At 41.4% G+C, this 23,344-nt stretch overlaps 1 protein-coding gene across 6 annotated transcripts in view; it reads right to left on the reverse strand.

The window, feature by feature from the left end:
- PHACTR1 (phosphatase and actin regulator 1) overlaps positions 1-23,344 on the reverse strand; it is a 445,132-nt gene that overhangs the window by 69,008 nt on the left and 352,780 nt on the right. For all 6 annotated transcript variants that reach the window (XM_089682314.1, XM_089682316.1, XM_089682313.1 and 3 more), the window contains one exon: positions 9,884-9,964. In XM_089682314.1, the coding sequence (XP_089538440.1) occupies positions 9,884-9,964 (81 nt within the window). The remainder of the gene's footprint in view (positions 1-9,883; positions 9,965-23,344) is intronic.

Raw genomic sequence — 23,344 nt, forward strand, 5'->3', positions numbered from 1 at the left:
TGGGCACGGAGGAGGAGGGAGGATATGGGTTGTCATTTCTTATCTGTATATACACCCACATGTATGATGACACAGTCATGTGACATGCACAGCTATGATCAGTGAGGATATATCCTGTATTGAAACACAGATAAAACCGAGCATGTGCATTGCTTGCCAATGCTGTTCTGTAGAATAGGCAGTTGAATTGGGGACAGTGAAAGAAGGGGATCAGAGGTTATCAGGATCAACCAGGTTTTTTACACAATGCTAAGAATGAACCCTTTAGGTGCCGGAGAAGGACGAAGATGCATTACTGCATATACAGAAAGATTTTATTCTTGTGGGTTTAGTGAGACTTTAAGGTAAAAAAAACCCTTCTGCCTTTAGCAGGGTCAGGACATGGGGGGTTAGGAGGAGCAGCTGCCATAGGCACAGAAAAGCAAGGGGACAAATAGATGCAGGGTGGTACACCCATTCTACAGCATGCATTAACAGTGGGGGAGGGGGGTGTAATTCTGGATCTTTGCCTTGGGAGCTGGACGACCCTGCCTCGGCACTGGCCTTTAGAACCACCTTCATGTAGATATGAACACTGTTCCGTAAGACTCATATCAATATTTGAACATGGCATTTTAAACCCTTTCAAACTTGTTCCCAGACACATGGCAGAAGAACAAACAAATGCCCTAAGATTCTAAAGGGCCAACTAAAAGCATTGGTCGGTGAGTTCTCAGAATCACAGCCAACTTGTGAGATCTATCACATAGCACCTGACACTACCCAAGGTAATGTGATTAATGTGAGTCTTTTAAAAGTCATTTCTCTTTGTGCTTTAGGCAACTTTAGCAGCTGTATAATTTTTAGCAACATGGAAATAATTCAGAAATTATGTAGTTATGTATGATTACATGAGAACAGAAACAAAATTAGAATCACCTTTATAACAAGAGAATTGAGATACTACTGTATATAGTGAAACATTTCTACATTTTCATCTGTCACAGCATTTTGCACCTTACATATTATTACAGTATTGTTTTTATGAAAATATTTGCACCATCTTTTTATGATGAATAATGAGTGCTGATAAACAAATATGAAATGTTGGAATGTGTCGTTATACAAAAGGCATTATCAGGAGTACAAGGGGAAGCTGTGGATTAATGTAGGTTGGCCTACACATAGGACTATTTTTCTGCAGGTATGCAGGAATGCGGGGAACACAGTTCAGGCAACTTGAGCACTGAATGTATGTAATGGCAAGGGGTGTTGGGATGTGATGGAGAGTCTATTTATGCTGGCTGCTGGGGGATCTATTGTCCCTGGGGGGTTTCTATTGTTGCAAGGGAGTCTATTGTTGCTGGTGGGGATCTATTGTTGCTGGTGTGGGTCTTATTTTGTGGGGAGGGACCTACTGTTGAGAGGGGAGTCTATTGTTTCTGGCTACTGAATGGTCTATTGATGTTGGCTTCTGGGAGATCTATTGTTGCTAGAGGGGGTCAATTGAGCTGGGTGGGGGGTTGTTGTGGGGAGGTCTGTCATTGCTGGGACACCTATTGTTGCTGGGTGATCTACTGCTCTTGGGGGGGGGGGGGTCTATCATTGCTGGCCACAAGGGATCTATTTTACTGCATTTCATGTTATCAACAAATTCCATAAAAATTACTTAGTGCCACAAACTGATATTTGGTTCTGTATTCCCAGAAAGGGGGGGGGGTGGTGGTACTGGGAAGTGTAGGAGCAAGGGACAGTGCTCTGAGGTTGGTAGGAGGACCAGACAAGGGTGACTCCAAAGGGGGAAGTACCTGCACCTATTCTCTGAGAAAAAAAGCTCTGCTTACACCAAATAGCTATATCTAGGCTTCCCTTAGTGACAAAGATAAGTCAGTATTGCAACTGCCCCTTCCAGCAGGTTCAAACGGTAAAAATGCTGCAAGCTGAACCCCCCCAGAAAAAAAAATTATCTGCAGCACAGCAAGAATACTCCTCAACTGTTGATCTCTCCAGAGAATGAAAACTCGAGGCTAGTTACTCATAATTGCATTTACAAGTTAAGTAGTAAAAAACAACCCTGTTATGCTTATTGAAGATATAACAAACATTGTTAAATGCAAAAGATATACACTGGAGTGAAGAATACATTAATCCAACACTGGAAAAAATAATCGAGACTGCCAAAGATAGCAGGTGCACAGGGATTGCAGTGAATCATCAAAGTGCAATAAGCCATGCCACTGGCAAAACTAATAATCAACTAAACAACAAAACTGCAGAAATGTAATAACATACATATTGAGAGAAAAGTGAGAGATGAAAAGGAGAAACTAACATTCAGAGGTCTTCTACTGTAGTAAAAATAAAAAATAACAGTGGTCTTCCAAGTTTTCTACAGTATGACAATTTTAATACATTTTTTATTAAATTTCTTTCAATACCTTTGATAACAGTCAATGATTATGCAGCACTCTTGAACTCGATTCAAGGATGGTTGTTTTTTTCCCCTAATGGTGCCAATAAAATCAGTTTTCATCACCATGCTCACAGGTGTTGTGTGTATGTATATATACAGCATGTACTGTATATTTTTTATATACTTTGCTTATTTATTTATACGTTTGTATATATTGGAGTTGATTTACCGGAGGCAAATATGCTGTTCATTTTGCTAGAGAATTCCCCTTTAGCTTAGTGAACGTGGTAAAAATACACCTGGCAAAGAACACCCAATCACATGCAAGGAAAATTAAACAACAGTATTTTGCTTGCACATGATTGGATGATGGAAGTCAGAAGAATCAGAAGAGGTTTGCCTTGTTAACTAAGCTAAGGGAAAATTCCCCTGCAAAGTAAGCAGCCTCCCTGTGTTTAGTAAATCAGTAAATTGTGTATAGTAAACATTATTAATAATCAGATAAAATAATAATTCCTGTATTGTTGTATCAGGAGCTAGGCATGAATAGGGTCACCCCTCACTGTTTATTGGGAAGTTACAGCTGAATCTTACTGTCCATGCATGCATAGAATTCCCCCATAGAATGCCAATAAAAAGCAACTGACAGGTTGGAAGCAACTGACTTGAAGGGATTAGGCTTATGAGAAGAATAGTAGAAGACAAACTGAAGGAGTTCCACTAAAGGAGGAAACTGAAGGGGCAGTTTGCTGGCACATTGATCTTTCTTTTTCCCTACCAGAGGAGCTCACCACCATCACCACCTGTTTAAGGCAGCTGAGACCACGTTCCTCATAGACTGCTGTCTGAGGTTCTTCTGGTTGACAAGGTGGTTCCATCCATAGCCTCTAGACAATAGGCCACAACTCTACTACCTTGTACTCACTTCCATGGGACTATAGTTAAAGCTACTACCCTACTTCTATTGTTATCACACCCGCAAACCCTACTGAGCGCCACATCAATCAATAAACATGCATTCTGAGGATGTAATTTGCCCACATACATAGTGGATTCTGGGTTTCACCATTTTGCAGGACAGCATTTAAAGGGAACTCCAACTGCATACCCCATTGCAGTTTTATAATCTACAATATATTGTCTTTGATCATTTATATGAGCTGTCCTCTCTTTACAATGCAGCTCTGGAACTGTAAATAAAAAGTCTGAACATTTAAAAAAATAAAAAAACAAGAAAATTAAGGGTCATTTTCACAAGAAATGTATGAATTCTGGGAGTTCTTCATAAACCGAGATACTATTATTGTTATTAGTATTATTGTATTATAGTATTATTATTGTATGATAGTATTATTGTTTGATCATATAGAAACTGACAAGAACATTATGTACGGATAGAGAAAGGACAGGGATAAAGCTTTCAGCATTATTTATTAAACAAAAAGTTTTATGACATGTCTTTTAGGCATTATATAAATGCACATAGTTTCAGATGGAATGGTTGTGACAGACCCAACTGGGACAGGGGCTTTTGGAGGGGACTAGGAGCTAGCCTTCTACCCACTGATTTTGGCCCATGGAGGAGACCAGAGATTTTGTCTGTTTCTCCCAGTCAGAGCATGGAAAAGAACTCTCTGATCAAATGGAGAGAACAGATCAGCAGCCCCCCCCCCCCCACTCTTAACAGTCTGTCACACAATGTATGAAGGTGTTTATTTATTATTTATTTATTTCAGGTACTTATATAGCGCTGTCAATTTTACGCAGCACTTTACTTATATATTGTACATTCACATCAGGCCCTAACCCTCAAGGGGTGTACAATCTAAGGTAAAGAACCTTCAGCCTTTACAGCCACTTTAATCTAACTATACACATCCTAGCACCTAACTAGGAGGGTGCTACAGATATCTTTTACCAAATAATCTATTGCTTATCCTATATTTTTATTATGAACATGCATTCTGATTTTTAACCTGAAACTAAGAGGAAATGAAAACACCTATTTACATCCTGTGTTCTTCTCCTAAAATATCTACAGGACTATTGCTTTGTCTTAAATCTCAAATATTCTTTCATGCATAAAGGACTAAAGTAATGGAATTCATTGGGTGCGTGAACAACAATACTTTTAGAATCCCCTATTGTCTTAAAATTAGTGATTTTCAGTTATGATTTATACTTGTTCTCTGCCACTTGTGGAATCTTAGCAAAGCCAATCAATCTGTTTTGTATAGATGCTATTTTAAATTTCACAATACAAAGCGCTGAGAAGAACGTTTGCTCTTGAACCATGCATCACTGAATAGCTTCCCTTTCTGCTCAAATAAAAGAGACTAGAAGGGTTGGGATTACATAACAGGCAGGCCTGACACTGGATGCTAACACAAAGTGACAGAATCTCGGGTTTCTTCTCTTCTACACCATAGAGAAAACTGAATGCGCAGGAGATATTTTGTTAGAACATTTATACCAAGTCTAACTCATTTTTCTTAAGTCTTTATTTATAAAGGATGAGTCCATGGAAAACATACAACTCCATTTTAGGAGGTCACTAGGTTTACCTAATATATGAAACATGGTGCAGTGTAAGACCAGATCTGCTCATACCAGGGGCGGACTGACAACTCGTGGGGCCCCCGGGCAATAGGGGATCATGGGGCCCCTGTGTCCTCACCCACACTCAAACCACAACCAAGAAAGCCTATGAAAGGTATTTATGGGGCCCCCTACTGACCCCGGGCCCCCGGGCAGTGCCCGAGTTTCTGAATGGTCAGTCTGCCCCTGGCCCATACCCTACCCTAACTTTACATATACAAAGAGAACTTTTACAGCCATGGCTTGTCTTGTAGGATGTTACATTATTTCTAGTCAAGTTTAGTGCCCAGATGTTTCAAACCTTAAAAACAAAGTGATCTGGCTAAATGGTTAGCACTTCCGCCTGGCAGTGCTAAGATCATTGGTTCATAATCCCAATCACAGCACCACCTGCCTGGAGTTTGCATGTTCTCCCTTTGCCTGTGTGGATTTTCTCCAGGTACTCCAGTTTCCTCCCACACTCCAAAGACATGCTGGTAGGTGAATTGGCTCCTGTCTAAATTGGCCCTAGTATATGTATGAATGTAAATTAGGCACCTCAGATTGTATGCCACTTGATGGTTAGGGACTGATGTAAATGTACAATACATATGTAAAGCGCTGTGTAAATTGATGGCGCTATATAAGTACCTGAAATAAATAACTGTAGTGATGTATGCCATTGGATGGAACAAAGCACAGCGGAAGACCAAGCGCCTAACACTTCTGGAAGTGTGCCAGATGCTAAAGATTTTAGCAAACCTCTCTCTTAGGCTGAGTTTCCACGGGCAGCAGAGGAGGTAAAAATAAATGGTTAATCTGGTTTTGACCACCTCTTGACTTCCCGACTACAAAAATACCATGACGGCTGCTCAGGTCCATCCATTTTGCTGCGGCCCTGATGTCAGTGGGCCAAAGCATAATCATGGGCCAACCTCTTTGGCATGCGGCCGCGGCACCGTATTGCAATGCAAATTCCCCCTTGGGATCATAAAAAGAAAAAAAAAACAGGCATTTTCTGAGGCAGCAGTATTGCCTCCTGAACGCCTGTAAACCAACTCTAAACCATCTTTGTAATGGGTTCCACCATGAATCAGATTTCAGGGGTGTGTTTAGAATCACTGCAAGTGTGCACTAGACCTAGGGCAGAGACGTTTAATGGTGGGAGCAGCAGGACAGGTAAATATTAAGCTTGCTTTGCAGGGAGTTATTTTAAACTTTTAAAACAGTGAGAGAATTATTCTTTTGCTTTTAACTGAAATGTACCTTTAACATAACCTCAAAGCCAGGCTATGGATATTTAAAATGTTACTAAACCCAGGACCCTGCATTCACTATATCTGGTCTTCCATAATACACACAACATGGAAATGCAATTATTCTAGTAAATATAAACTGTTAAATACCTTTTCTCATCAGCAGTTAGAGCAGTCTTGTGACTTATATCAGTGTTCAGCAGAGCACTGGTTAAACTTTTAGGGGGAGTTTTCTTTCTGCTCTAGGAGGATGCAAAACCTCTGACCTCTGTCTGAACAGTGCTGATTAGCCCTGTGCTGATCACATGCACTCTCCCAAGAAAAACAAAACCTGTCTAGCAATACACACTAAACTGAGCATGTGCAGAATGGCTACGGTTGAGTCTGTCTTAGCAGGAGTACTCCACCCCTTTTTACATCATCCCCCCACATTGCTGTCCTCAGCCCCCCACATTACTGTCCTCAGCCCCACATTACAGTTCTTAGCCCCCCTACTTTAATGTCCGTAGCCCCCCCACATTACTGTTCTAAGCTCCCCCCACTTTAATGCTCTCAGCACCTCATTTTAATTCTCAGCTCATCCACTTTAATTTGAATGTTCCCCCCACCCCACTGTCCTCAGTCCCCCAATAGTACTGTTCTAAGTCCCCCCCACATTCAGTCCTCAGTCCTCCAACATTCAGTCCTCAGTCCCCCCACATACAGTCCTCGCCTCCTTTTCACATCAGCCCCCTTCACTCTAATGTCCTTAGCCCCTTTAACTTGGAAACCCCCCCCAACAAACAAACACACACACACTTCTACCTTACACAGACAGTGACTGACAGACAGTGCTTGATTGCTAAGACTGCCCTTCATCCTAGCAACCAATCACCTGCTTGTTAACCTCGGGCAGCTCCTGCCCTCCATCCAGAACTGTCCTGTCTCCCACTGTCAACTCTGCGAGGATGACCGCGAGATGGCTGGGGGAAGAAAAGGCTCCTAAATGGCAGGACCGCATGGGTCCGGATGGGATAATGACTCAGTCGGCATCCGGACCCCGATCCGCCATTTAGTGATGCCTGATCTAGGAGATTCCCAGACACAAACATCAAAACTCCCCTAGGGCTTAAAGCAAATGGGCCATTTTATATAAGTATGTTGGTTTGCTGCATTGTGCATTCCCTCCTCATTCATGTGAGATGAGGTGGCCACAGACAAAGTTTTCTGTAGCAGGCTTCATATCTGATGCAATATGCAATGATAGCTAACCCAAGAAGAATGCATTCTTCAAGTAAACAGTATGTAAAAACGCATTTACGGTATAATCAACATAATTGTATGAATTTATTAATCCAACAATCTCATATGAGGTGAAATGTTACCAATTAAGATCCATATTACCAATTTCTGGGTTTAAGAAAAGTCACAAAAAACTGAATCCAAAGAGAAAAGTGAAATTGCCTATGCAATTCTAAAATTGAGTCATCATGGAAAATAAAATAACTGTGTAAAAAGCTCTCTGTAAATGTTCCTTTGATAAACAATGATTAAGTAGAACTTCTCTATATACTATAAATACTCTGCTAAATCGACCACAAAACTTAATACTCATGCAGATTTAAACAAGAACAAGCTTATTTGGACCAAAATACTTTTTATGGTGTCCCCATTCCCCTAGCAGTCATTACTATTGAAAAAAATTAAAAAACTTAGCAGCTATTCTCAATATACTAAAGCTAATGGTGGTGGTCAGACACAATGCAACATGTACTGACCATTGATCTAACAAGAGAGACAACAAATTTTGCTTGTTGTTTATTTTTGCAAGATGGCAGCCAGCCTGAAATAATAGAGCTGGAGGCAAAATTGTATTGGTAGTAGTAGTAGTAGTTTTACCTAATAGGTGTTTAACCGCTTGACGCTGGTTCCTCCCAGCCCTTTAAGGGTTGGTGACTTGGCTGTCACAGTAATCACATGATCGGAAAAGGTCCAGATTGCAAGTAGTGACTGGGACCTTTCCAAAAGGTGCAGGCAAAGATCCCAGGAGCGTGCGCTCTCGGCACATGTTTATTTACTTTTGGTACGCAAGTATGCGGCCGCTCGGCATCAAGGTCCAGCGTATTGTCAGTGCCAAGCAGTTAAATGTCTTAGTGGGGTTGATTTACTAAAACCGGAGAGTGCAAAATCTGGTGCAGCTCTGCATAGAAACCAATCAGCTCCCAGTTTTTTTTGACAAAGCTTAATTGAACAAGCTGAAGTTAGAAGCTGATTGGCTACTATGCATTGCTGCACCAGAGTTTGCACTCTGCAGTTTTAGTAAAGTAACCCCAATGTATTAACAATTTTGTCTATGGATCTGGGATGGCTGCAATATCTAAATATCTCTGAAATTAGAATCAATGGAAAGTTTTGTATTTAGACTGGATTTTTATTCAGTAGAGGAACTGCATTCAGCAGGGCTAGGTTACTGATCAATTAGAACTTTAATCCTCCACTTCAAAACAGATCACATGATTAAGTTCCTATGTCTTCAGCAATAGGGCCAGCAGCAAAAGCAACTTGGAGCAATGCTGTTTTCTCTGAAAAGATATGTATTTTAGGCTTTCAACTGGTAATTTTATCCATCCCACCCAAGAATGTAATGCCCTGTACATGCGATGAGAATATCATCCTTTTTTTCTGCATGCTAATCTCATATCGATAATGAAAAGGTTACTAAATTTATGAAAATTCTCTTAGGACCAGGGGCGGACTGACCATTTGGAAACTCGGGCACTGCCCGAGAGCCCGGGGCCAGTAGGGGGCCCCATGAGATGCCCCTGGTATCTTTTTCATAGGCTTTTTTGAGTTTGGGCAAGGACACAGGGGCCCCATGAACCCCTATTGCCCGGGGGCCCCATGAGTTGTCAGTCTGCCCCTGTTTAGGACAGGATAAAAATTCAGAAGTGATGTCATGTATTGTACTGTATTTGTATTGTATTGTATTTTCGGACAAAAACTATACTGATTAAATGAAAATTGTGCAATCTGGTATCGTACAAGAAACATTTTTGTGCTTGTCCCTTCAAATAATTTTGGACAAAAGCTGTGTATTAACGATCAAATTATTGCACGATTGCTTCAAAAGTGGTATTTTTTGTATGATTTTTTGCTCATGTGTACAAAGCTTTACTAAACTTTTGTGTTAATTGTGAATTTAAGTAAAATAGATAAGACACAGTCTAAGCTTAGATGCAGGTAGTCTTGTACTTCTTGTAGAGTTCCCCAAGGCTGTGGCTGGACAATGATGGAGTAACAACGATGAGATCATCACTCTGCTCCCTACTACTTTCAGGAGGCTCAGCACTCAGCAATGCAGTGGAACCTGACTGGCTCAGTGTGTTGGTCCTACTTCTTCTATCCTGAGTTTGCAAGGATTATAGGAGACTGATATCAAGAAAATAGCTGATACTTTTCCCAGCTGTGTGTACTATTAATACATTTAATGAATCCAAAACTGGAATAAATGGTGGATTTTCACATCTCCATGAAATTCAGTTTTACAACAGAATATAGGACAACTTGTACAGTATTATTTAACTAGCAGTCTGTTGAGGAACAAGCACTGCACCAACATGAACTTGGCCATAGTACAACAAGTTGACAAAGGCCACAGAGGAACAAGAGAATAAAATACCTTTGTCGTAGATTTCTTTTAAGACTCCTCTTTTAATGAGCTCCTCTCTGCTCTGTCTCATTGAAATCTTTCGCTCTAGTGCTACAAAGAAGAAGAAAAAACATTTAGAAACCCATGCTAAACACATAACCATGTCCACACAGAAGTGTTCATGAGAAAAAAAAAAATACAATCTTTATTAATCCATATAAATGTCCTACTTTTAATTGTGCAGGAGATAATCAGTTAGAGGGTTTTTTTCCCTTTTTGGTTACATATAATTTAGTTGATAAACACAAAAATACATAAAGTATTTTCAAGGACATCAAATAAAGTGATTCATGTTTTATAAGTTTTTGCTTTTGTTCATAAATAGATAATTTCATTCTTATTAGGGCATGTGTGCCATTCATCATTTCAGGCATGATTTTTTTTTTAATTTTTGTAGTTATGATACATTTGAGATGCTTATTTCCTTCTGAACTGTTTTTGACTCTTCTGAGTGCCTTGAGTTGCTTTTTCTTTAAAAGAAACAGCTCAGTATCCAAAATGCCCTAAATTTCTCATCAGCCAGAAAGGAAGACAATTGATTCTATGCCTCTTCAATGCACCACTGTTACAGTAGCCTTTACACCTTGCTGCTCCTTTGCTTGATATGGGTTTTCCAGAGCACACTAGCATAGTGAAGCAAGCACTGTCTTTCACTAAGTTATGGTTAAATAACTAACAATTCAAGCCTAAAACAATCTCAGATAGAGCATCAAAGCTGAGTTAATGAGCATGCCCTCTTCAGAGCCCAAAAGAAGAGGAGGGCACTCCCCTTAATGCATTTATATAGAGATATAGACAAATTAATTACTTAATCATCCTAGGACAGTGATGGTGAACCTTTTGGAGCCGGAGTGCTCGAAACTGAGACCCAAAACCCATTTATTTATCTTAAAGTGCCAATACTGCAATTAAATCTGAATAGTGAGGTTTTAGTTTAGAAAAAAACAACTCATACATTAACATAGTACATTCACAGCTGGAGTTCCTCTTGAATTTTCTGACCACCAGCACAAGGGGTCAATGTTCCACTGCCCACCAGCACAGAGGGGCAATGTTCCACTGACCACCAGCACAGAGGGGCAATGTTCCACTGACCACCAGCACAGAGGGGCAATGTTCCACTGACCATCAGCACAGAGGGGCAATGTTACACTGACCACCAGCACAGAGGGGCAATGTTCCACTGACCACCAGCACAGAGGGGCAATGTTCCACTGACCACCAGCACAGAGGGGCAATGTTCCACTGACCACCAGCACAGAGGGGCAATGTTCCACTGACCACCAGCACAGAGGGGCAATGTTCCACTGACCATCAGCACAGAGGGGCAATGTTACACTGACCACCAGCACAGAGGGGCAATGTTCCACTGACCACCAGCACAGAGGGGCAATGTTCCACTGACCACCAGCACAGAGGGGCAATGTTCCACTGACCACCAGCACAGAGGGGCAATGTTCCACTGACCACCAGCACAGAGGGGCAATGTTCCACTGACCACCAGCACAGAGGGGCAATGTTCCACTGACCACCAGCACAGAGGGGCAATGTTCTACTGGCCACCAGCACAGAGGGGCAATGTTCCACTGACCACCAGCACAGCCAGGCAATGTTACACTGACCATGGGCACAGATGGGCAATGTTCCTAATGCTGCAGATTTAAATGCCAGGGGGAAAGCACAACATTAAAAGAATGTCAGTCTCCGTTAAATATGTATAAAAACTCACATCCAGTGCAGCAAATCGGCATTCTTGTGTGTAGCAATTAGCTGCTGTTGCAGATCCACTGCTGGCTGACCACGCTGGCTGAAGGCACGCTGAAAACTCCGAGGAGCAGCTAGGGAGGTAGTAGCGGCTCGTGACTTCATCGGCCGGTGCCACAGCTGCCCATGCGCGGGACCCGATGCTCGGCTGCAGGGCAGTAGTGGGGCAACTTGGCTCACGTGTTGGCAGTGAAGGCCTTGCGTGTCTGCTGTGGCACGCGTGCCATATGTTCGCCACCATAGGTTCCTAGGATGAAGTTGAATCACCCTTATGCTGGCTTAACCATGTCAACTTTCACACTCTGGGGTTAATTTACTAAAGACAAATTGACTGTTCTCTTTGCAAGAGACCTTGCATTTTGCAAAGGGAAATTTGCCCAGAGCTTACTAAAAGTGAAGTTTCACTTTGCAAAGAATACCCAATCATGTGCAAGGGGAAAAAAACACAGTAGGGTAGATTTACTAAAACGGGTACACAGAATCTGGCAGCTATGCATCGTAGCCAATCAACTTCTAACCTCAGCTTGTTTAATTACGCTTTGACAATAAAACCTGGAAGCTGATTGGTTTCTTTGCAGAAGTGCACCAGATTTTGCACTCTCTAGATTTAGTAAATAAGCCCCAGTATATTTGCTTGCACATGATTGGGTGATGGAAGTAAGCAGAGATTCATCTCAATTGAGAAGCTCTGGGGCAAATTTTCTTGCAAATTGCAACTTCACTTGCAAACTTAAAAGCCTATTTGTCTTTAGTAAATCAATTTCCCTGCTTGAGGAATTGATAAGCAATTTTATTTTTTAAATATAAGTAATGCCTTAATGATGATAAGACACTCTGATGTATTTAACATGATAAAAACAGATGCAGGCCAGTGCACCTACCCATCAACAGTAACCTAAGCTGCTCTAACACATCAAACGACTTTGAGTTCTTTATTGTTGTCCTAGGATGGTGGCTTCTCAGGGGAAGGCAAACTGCATCTTAAAGTATCTTAAAGAAGAATACCAGATTTAGACAAATGAATGGAAATATTCAGTAGCATGATTATGCTCCAAATATGAGTGATAATCCTTTTTTTTCATTTAATTTTTAATAAAAAAAAGAGAAGGGTTTTTCCAAATTGACACATAAGTCGACCAAAACAGGTCATTATTTATTCCCATCTACATCTAAACATTATAGTTCTACTGCTTACAACTGAACCTTAGTATGAAAAAAGAGAAGGAAAGGGAGAGAAAAAAAAGTGTGTGTGCGTGTGTGTGTGTGTGTGTGTGTGTGTGTGTGTGTGTGTGTGTGTGTGTGTGTGTGTGTGTGTGTGTGTGTGGGGGGGGTTGATTCAACTAAACCCAGATGTTTTTGCCAAAATGATAATAATTAAGGAATTAGTCTATAGGTCAGTACATCAACAACTGAGAATGAGATGAGTCTATAAATGAGTCTATAAATATCTTAAATACCCTCCAGAGATCCTATATATTGGAACAAATGAATGTAATTTAAAAATGTTTTGCTTCTGCTGAGTTCTCTGATTCTGAGATGTTCTGTAGTCCAGCAGAGGAGAAGTCAGTCAGAACTACCAACAATGCTCAGCCTTTCATAGCAGTATAAGGACTTATTACGGGAAGATAGGCGCTCACTGGATTTCTAGCAGGATCAAATGGTATTTTCTTATTTACTAAAGCTGGTCCACTCAGAATCTGGTGCACCTGTGCATGGTAGCCAATCAGCTTCTAACCTCAGTTTGTTCAATTACAGTGTTACTAAACCCACAATAGTAAAATCAGTCTGTATATGCAGTAAAATCAGTCTGTATATGCAGTAAAGCATGCTTGTTATACTCACTGTGGAACCTAAGGGGTTAATCCTGTGCATCGTGTAAAAATGCTGTTTGATCCTTTCTTCTCTGATCCTACCCTTCTACCAGTGTCCCCCTCTTATTTCCTGATAAGACATATATTGTGGAGTCACTCTGCTCAGTTTGGTGTGTTTTGCTAGAGAGCAAACTAGAGTTTTGCTAGAGAGCACTGTCAGACAGAGGTCAGGGGTTCTGCATCTTCCTAGAGCAGAATGAAAACTCCTCCTACAAGCTATAGCATGTGTTCGGCCAGACACTGATAGAAGTCACAAGGCTGTTCTAATTGCTGATGAAAAAAGGTATTTAGCAGTTTATATTCACTAAAATAATTGCACTTCCATGTTTTGTATACTGTGGGAGACCAGATATAGTGAATGCAGGGTCCTGGGTTTCCTAACACTTTATGCTTTAGCAATAAAACCTGGAAGCTGATTGGTTTCTATGCAGAAGTGCACAAGAATCTGGGTGAACAAGCTTTAGTAAATAAACCCCACAGGTTTTAATAATCAAAATTATGGGGAAATTCACATATATTCAGAGACATACGGTATATGTTTGTTTTTTTTTGTCCAGACATACATTTCAAGAATGCTGGCCAGTCATTACAAGACATTTAAAATATGATATAAATATATTCATGTCCATGTCATAACAGTAATTATTTTTTTTTTTAAATGGCTAAACAGTGACAATTTGATGGATTGGTACATAAAAGCTTCTCCATACTTTTATCAGCATATACAATCCTCCACTGTGACAAGAAAAGCCATGTAACTCATCAATCTAAAAGATAGAGTAAAAAAATGGATGCTAATATAAATTCTGCAGCTGCATAGCAACTGTATTATACAGTATGTCACATAAAATGTGTTCAACTTGTCATTAAAGAAAATAATTTAGAGGTAATTCAGAAAACATGAAAGCTCCCTAACATGGAAGCTATGAACGTTTTAAGAAAATAAGGATATTAAAGAACATGGACAGAAACAGAAATCAGAGCAGAAAGAAGGCTTTAAGTATCATTCTCACCTTGATTCCTGTATTTGACAACTATATTAATAAACAATGAGGTATGCATGCATCAGAGGAGCTACACAATAAGATCAAGAACATCTAGTGCACAGAAGGAAATCCAAGAGCCACTTTCAGAGTTGCCAACACTGAAAACAACTTTCAGGAGACATGCTGTCTAGGACTTTAATATGCTACTCTACATGAGAGGCGGGCTTCTCTATTTTATTATAATAACTAAACCAGGATCAAAGGGATATAGTTCATTTCAGTTTCTTTGTCTTTATAGTAACAATAGATGCAAATCCTAAATATTTCCACATTTTGATTGCTACAGCGCTCTGTATAAACCATTGTCATAGTGTTTTTCTACAGTACTATTTTCACCCCTATTTCCATCTTTTTTGTCTATCTAATCCAGTGTTTCTCAACCTTTTCTCAGTCAAGGCACCCCTTAAAATTATGGACAGTCCCAATGCACCCTTTAAAATTATGGACAGTCCCATGGCACCCTTTAAAATTATGGACAGTCCCAAGGCACCCTTTAAAATTATGGACAGTCCCATGGCACCCTTTAAAATTATGGACTGTAATCAGTTTGCTATTTATAAAAAGGTATTGAAGCCAAGGACAGATGGGTAACTAGAATTAGAAGGAGATCAGCAACGTCAGGCTATTATTTTTTCAATACAGGTTCTCTTTAAAGATACATTATATCTCTTCTCCATAGTATGGATTGATTGTAGGCAAAGTGCAATAAAAAAATCTATGATCCCTAAATGATGGTTGCTTTAGTAGAGTCAGTATGGTCTGCAGCCTAAAGGGTATGTCCAAACATTACTCAACTGTAACCCCAAACTTCCCTCTCCCCCACTAGAACAAGTTCCAGATTATTTTTCTGTTACCTTGTTGCTGTAGCAAGAAACAGCTTATTACTCCATATGTCAATATCATCAGGTTTGTACCATTCTTGTAGGGTCAGCTGCTTTGATCTCAGTTCCTACTGAGGTAGGTCTCATAAACATGGGGTGTACCGTATGTTAACCATACTGGGATGCACAGGTGTTCCGTGTATTCACATGCAGGCAGTCCCATTGCTATCTATAGGGATGCAGCGGCTGCACAGGCACAGCTGCTGCTTCCAATGTGACATCCATGCGGGTGCAGGTGCATGGCCCCACGCACACCCTGGACTGGACTAATTGCCCCGGTGCATCCCAGTTCAGGTAAATACGGCGGCCCTCTTAAGACATAAGATTATGTATGCCCGGTGTGAGCAAGGTTGTAGACACACCAGCAGAACTACCAAAAAAAAAAGCCCTTTCCTACACACAGTGTGTGAACAAGCTTTTAGGGGTTGAAGCAGCAACTCTGTTTTGTTGGGAGGGAAATGATTGTATGCATGTGGAGTGTGATAGTAGGGCCACTATGCTTTCAGCCCAAACAGAACATTAGCACACTGGATGTCTGGCAAATCAACAGGCATTTCTCTGAATTTGCAGCATTTTAAATTGATAAAAGAAATATTTTTCCATTTGTGAGTTTTTAGACCTGTCATGCACTCATACTGAAGCTGGCCATGTGCATTGGCATTTGAGCACCTGAAACCCAACTTTTAGACAATATGCAGTACATCTGCAAATAATGTACATTTGTCCGTGCTTTATCTCTCCATAGACCCTATTCAAGGACTGTGTGGTGTCAGCCCTGCCAGTTGTCTTTTAACTATTTAAACCTGACCCTTTGTCTTCTCTTCATAACATATAGGTTAATTAATCTGTAGCCCCGTGATAAGAACTAGCAAGGCTAATTAGGCTTCTTGAGATAAAAAATGTGCACAGTATGAAGGGCAGCTCTGAATTTCTGACATGATTAAGAAGAATTTTTTACATATCAAAAAATATAATAAAACACTCTCAATGGTATATTTAACAGACCAAAGGGTACAAAAAAAGAAGATCATTGTTAGGTTTTACATACCCGAATGGATTACAAAGGAATATCATGGAACTGCAGAATGATGTCATCCTTTTTCACGGTTCACATCGGAAACTTGTTTTTGGAATTAGTGAACCTTTCACATCTCACTGGCTGAACCAGGAGACATCACCTTTTTCTTAAGTTTTCACAAAAAAACAAGTGTTACTGCTTTCTTGCTAAAAGTAAATATTCCAAAGTCTGATATACTAATTAGCAAGAGACATCAATTGCAGCTTTAGACTTTCAGCAAACCTTAGAACTTGTTGGCCGTGGATACATTCCAACACATGGAAAACATACCAACTCTGATGTTTCATCCAAGCTACAAAGAAAGAAAAAGAAAATTCCTACAACCATAAAAAAGGACCATTCATATTTGCTTTCTTTTGATTTTGATCTTCTTTTTAATATATGTGTATATATCTAGGGCACAGTGCATATAAATGAATAACAAAGAGGAGATTTTCATTCTATTCAATTGAATGACAAGTAGAATGCAAACCAGCTTTCCCATTTTCATAAATTAAATTTTTACTCTATTGTGATATATTTCTGAACCATGGTGTGTGTATTAAAATGTAATCAGAACAATTTAAACTACCTCCCCCACACACAGCTGCATTCACAGTTCCATGCCATTGCGTTGTCAAGCAATATGATTTAGCACTCACTGTTACTACAGGGTTTACTACAACATGCTAAAAGTGATTGCAGCACATTCATTCCCCGTTTATTTTTGTGCCTTTTTTTATGAATGAACAGTCCACACCTAGTTTTCTACCTACATTATATTTTGTTGAATACATTATTTTTTGTGCCTTTTTTTATGAATGAACAGTCCACACCTAGTTTTTCTACCTACATTATTTTTTGTTGAATACATTATTTGTTGTTGCCTTTTTTTTACGAATGAACAGTCCACACCTAGTTTTTCTACCTACATTATTTTTTGTTGAATTCTTCTCATTTATCACAAAGAAAGGAATTTTGCACTTACAAAAGAGGTAGTTTAAAGCAACTGTTTTGAAAAAAATAATAGATATCACCTATTTCATGTTGGGATAACTAAGTTTTGATGACCTTGTGCATGTAGCTGTGCCTCATGCAGTATAATGAACATACTGTATTGTCGAATGAGTTTCTTGCATATAACCCATCCTGCAGATTAATCTCTTCATGCCAGCACACTCCCAGCACGGTAGCCATCAAGGATCGGTAAGCTCCTGATGCATACTTGCGATTGGGAGCTTTCCGATCATGTGACCACTGTGACAACCAATCACAACAGTCATGTAACCCGAATGCCCGCCTCCGTCTCCCAGCTTTTAGAACTCTTAAAGGGTGGTAAGCACAAAGGGGTTATGAAATATAATGAAGAAACAATATCTTTAATCATAGTTAGAGATGAGCTCTCCTAGGACATGGGCCCAGAAGCTGCCTCTTTCCCCCCATTGCTACACCACTGCTGGCTAAAAAGGTAAAATGAACCTATTACCCATTTTAAAAAGGTAAAAGTAGTATTGCCTAACAGTAGTAAGATGTCTACTATACTTTTGTTAACCAAAAACACAATTTATGTTCACCCCTTGGACACTGGTTTGAGTTTGTTGCTAAAGATTTGATTTTTCTGACTTTATTGATAAACCTTGACCCAAGAGCTTTGCACCACCTAACCAATGCCCCACTCTTCAATGGGAACACCTGTACTGCCTACTGAGGCTCTCTAACTAGACAAGGAAATGGTAACCCAAAGTCAGAAATGTAAAGCTTTTGTTATGTGAAAACCAAGATCATGTGGGATAGAACAAAAGCTTTTCTGGTCAACAAAGGGAAAACAGACAGTGCCTGGTGACTTCTTTTAGGCATGCCATTTATTTTTGAAATGGTGGATAATTCATCTTAAATCCTCAGGCAGCTGCTGGTGTTACACCTCTTAGTAGGAGAATTTGGATCTGATCCCAACATTGTCTCAAAAAAATTTATTGAAACAGAGAAGATTTTTTATCAAATTTCAGTACATATACAACCCGCTAGTAAAGTATATTGTCATATCTGTTTTGTTTTCCTTGAGTTTTAGTGGGTAAAAAATGGTCACATTATTTTACAGCATTTCTTTCAGATGCATAGAGCAGACCTTAAAAAGTATATCTGAACCCAAGAACAAAAATTAATTGTCTGGTAGCTTACTGTTTCAGTTGACATTGTGAGAAATGCACTGGTCTTGCAACTGTCTGTGAATTGAACTAAAAAAATTTATGACAATTATGGCAGATGAGTTATGGCAGTGGCAGCCGAGCATTGGATAACAACGCACATAGGTGCCATGCACATGCTCGGAAAGGAGTAATGGTGCCAGGCGATGATGTCACAGACCTCGATTCATTAGCCGCGACTCGTCCAAGCTTTTGCATGACCGGTCAGTGCCCTGCCAAGGACATATATATTGGACTGGCTGTGAGTTTTACACATTACTTAATTTTACATACATTAATACATTAATTTTTATTAAGACAATATTTTATCTTGTACTGGTGGTCAGAGGACCTTTGCCCTCTTGTGCTGATGTTCAGTGGAACTTTGCCCACTTGTGCTGGTGGTCAGTGGAACTTTGCCCACTTGTGCTGGTGGTCAGTGGAACTTTGCCCACTTGTGCTGGTGGTCAGTGGAACTTTGCCCACTTGTGCTGGTGGTCAGTGGAACTTTGCCCCCTTGTGCAGATGGTCAGTGGAACTTTGCCCCCTTGTGCTGGTGGTCAGTGGAACTTTGCCCACTTGTGCTAGTGGTCAGTGGAACTCTGCCCCCTTGTGCTGATGGTCAGTGGAACTTTGCCCCCTTGTGCTGGTGGTCAGTGGAACTTTGCCCCCTTGTGCTGATGGTCAGTGGAACTTTGCCCCCTTGTGCTGGTGGTCAGTGGAACTTTGCCCCCTTGTGCTGGTGGTCATTGAAACGTTGCCCCCTTGTGCTGGTGGTCATTGAAACTTTGCCCACTTGTGCTTATGATCAGTGGAACTTTGCCCCCTTGTGCTGATGGTCAGTGAAAATTTGCCCACTTCTGCTGATAGTCAGTGGAACTTTGCTCACTTCTGCTGATGGTCAGTGGAACTTTGCCCACTTGTGCTGATGGTCAGTGGAACTTTGCCCCCTTCTGCTGGTGGTCAGTGCAAGCTCTGTTATTGTGTTTTTCTTCTAAGACAAAAGATGTTAATGTATGGGTTGTTTTTTCTAAACTAAAACCTCAGTATTCAGGTTTAATTGCAGTGATGGCACTTTGCGATAAATAAGTGGGTTTTGGGTTGCAGCTCGGGCACTCGGTCTCTAAAAGGTTCGCCATCACCGAGTTATGGGATAAAGCCAGCTGTTTAAAGTCTGGCAAACAGTTAAACAGGGCCTATCAGTAACTGTTCAGGTCTGCATGTAAAAAAAAGTCATACAATTCCATACAAAAAATAAAGCAACAATGCAATAAATAAATAAACTGTATTGTTTATCATTAAAAAGCAGTATTAGGCTTCAGTAGCCTTTGAGTATCATAGCTGACTATGATTTCCAACAGGAGACTCAAACCAAACACAGACAGATCAAAATTCGTCTGGTTCAGTAAAAACCGGACACGTTTTGATCCATCTATGGACAGGCTGGTTGTACTGAAGTTGATCCATCAATCAACTTCAGTACAACCAGCCTGTTGGGGTTTTTTTGTGCGGTCACTGCTGGCAGCTATAGACGCCAGCAGTGATTTGTATTCTGATGCTGGGGAAACCTCCCACTGTCAGAATACAAAGGCGCAATGGGAGAGATTTCCCCATTAACACTGAATGTGTTGATGGGCGGAATGGAGAGATTTTCTTTCTTTCTACCCATGCTTGAAGAAATGAAAATTGCTTAATCTATGGCTTGCCTCAGCTGAGTTTCCTGTGATCATCTGAAAGGGGTATCCCCATTCAATGGTTGCAAATGGCTGAGGCACTATAAACCTAATGATTTCACAGGAAATTGTGTAGTTTCAGCCATGGCACCGGATCTTCCAGTGTCTACCTGAGAGGAGAAATTTGGGAGAATGACGTCACCATTGTGCTGCACAGAAAGAAAAAGCCATTTCCTTCCTACTATTCACTTGGCTGCAGTCCTTATTATAACTTTTTGACAAATCATACAGTGAGAGGCAGGCAGATGATAGATGTCAGTATGAAGTGATTTTTACAATGAATGGTCGTAGACTGAAAGGCAGTCGAGGGGGTGAGCTATGAACACACAGTCAAGAACATAACGGCCACTACACAGACATCAAAAATATATGGCTGCATCATTAACTAGATTGTTCCTGAACAAAGGGGAAGGGAGGAATGAAAAGGGATAATATCTTTTTGTGATCTTTGTGATCTATTTGATAGGAAATAAATACCTGTGTTGTGGATGCATTTAATATTAACATCTGAGAACAGGTCTGCTTTAAATGGGAACGTCATTCCCCAAATGACCTGTTGTTTCTGCTGCTGCCATCCCACTGCCCCCCAAATATAAAAAGCTAGGAGTTTATGTTGGATCTTCCCATTTATTTTTTAATCTGAAGCAGCCAGGTGAGAACCATGTGCACTGCTTCCACAGCTTTCTGGGACCTCCCCTCACATATTCCCAGAGGCAACAGGAGCAAATACACAGAGTGGCCAGAAGGTGGAGTTGGAGGTGCATCATCAGAGGTCGGCTGCCTGAACCCAGAAGAGACAGCCAAGACTGAAGAGGCAAAGGTAGTGGTGCAGGACATGGACTCTGGCAGCAGAACAGAGGATTGATAAAGAACAAAGCTGGACTAGCTGGACAGGGTATGTGTAAGGAACCGCCTGGCGGTACCTCTAGCAACCCACTGGTCAGGTTTCCCCAGAGCGCGGAGTCTAAGTCCCGGTCCGCTTGTTCACCAGGGCCCCTGATGGTGGGGATGGACTTGTAGCGAACTGAGACCAGGTCACGGCTCCTGAGTACACCCACCCATGGTAGAGGAATCCGCCAGAGGTTCCTGCAGGGTGAGAGCCTGATGTGAAGAGGCGGATATGCCAGGGCAAGGTGGATGGATGAGCAAGAGCGTGGTCAGACAAGCCGAGTCGGTAGCCATGGGAGCAGTGCGGTACAAAGCAGCGGGCAGAGAATGGTCGGGTCACACACCAGGTCAGCAACAGAAGATCAGATCCACAAGGGGACATCCAGAAGGGAGGTCAGGCAAGCCAGGGGTCAGAGCAGGAGAGAACAGCCAAGTCAAGAACAAATCCGCAGCAGGAATCACAGCAACAAGATCAGGAACACAGGGAGACCAAACGGCACCACCTGTCAGCGCAGGGCAATTTAAATATCACGCCCTGTGCTGTCATTAGTGCCGGGCGCGCACTCGCGGCTCTGAGTGCACATGCGCGGGTTCCGGCTCCGCCGTGGCCGGCCAGGACCTAGTGCCCCTGTGCTGAGCCGTGGATCGTGGCGGCTCCTGACAGTATGTTTTCTTAAGTAAGCCTAGCATAACAGGTGAGTGGGATGGGGGGGGGGGAGGGTAAGTAAGTGGAGTGAAGTTCCTCTTTAAGCAGTCCTGATGAATAATATAACATTATATGTCTATACCAGATGCTGCCAGGCATACGTAAAGTGGAACTGCACTGCATCTGAGTACGACAAACCAAAAATGCTATATAATTAATTTTTAATATTCAAAACAAACTCCTCCATCCATCCATGTCTCGATGCTTTATTTTGCTGAGAGATCATTTTGAAAAACACCCCCTTGCATTTCTGACAGTGGCCATCTTGAGTAAGGGCAGATGATTCATGTAGCTGTTACTTCCTGGAATTCATCTGTCCTTAGCTCAGGCATTAGCTGAGCTGAGAACCCTTCCTCCCCTCCTGAAGACTCCTGGGATGTATGACATCATTTGCCTAGACATGAAAACCAGTAAGTAAATTAAGGAATGCAAAAAAAAAAGGTTAAAACATGTAAATATAATATACTTTCATATCTATTTACTAATGCTAGCAGCATAAGGATTAGAAATAGTCCATGTTAATTGAGAGAGTGAAGTTCCACTTTAAAATTTTGGGGAGTGTATTTTCCTTCAATCATCCTCATCCAATGAAGGGACACAAAAAATCTATGGTAAATGGTGTCTTAGCACAGGCTGCGCTATAAAATAAAATAATATGATGCATATTCAGGGCCGTGGATAAGGGGGTACCACCAGTCCTCCTGTACAGGGCCCAGGCCAGCAGGGGGGCCCCAGACAGCTGGGTGAATTGGATGTGGGCAGGGAGGGTGATCAGCACAGTGGGGGGGGAATTACTGGAACCGATCCCCTGTATGTATGGCGCTCCCTGCAGCAGCTGAAATCTGGCTTCTTCTCCTCTCCCTCACACTGGCTGTCAGCGGCTTCGGACAGAACCATACAGGGGATCAGTTCCAGTAATTGCCCCACACCGCACCCATCACCTCCCTGTGTACCATATGTTTCCTCCTGCTGCCCAGGCACCTCAGTGTGCCCCAATCACGGCAGTGATGCTGGCTTTCCTCTCCTTCCCACCGGCAGCTGCAGGATAAAGAGTATGGGAAGGGTCCGGTAAATACTGTATGTCACATTTACCTTCCTTTCCTGAATGAACACAATGGGAAAACAGTACCGACCACTCACTGTGTTCATTCATAATTAAAGCATAGTAAGCTGTGTTTTTTTTTTTTGGGGGGAGGAGTGGGGCCCTGTGATTTTGGCTGTATGGGGCCCCGTGGTTTCTAACAGCAGACCTGCGCATATTGCAGTCTGCAGGGAATAATTTAAAAGATTACAGTTTAAAGA

Source organism: Staurois parvus, unplaced genomic scaffold, assembly GCF_062004578.1.
Source record: "Staurois parvus isolate SC_StPar_1 unplaced genomic scaffold, SC_StPar_1.0 ptg000287l, whole genome shotgun sequence".
Lineage (NCBI taxonomy): Eukaryota > Metazoa > Chordata > Amphibia > Anura > Ranidae > Staurois > Staurois parvus.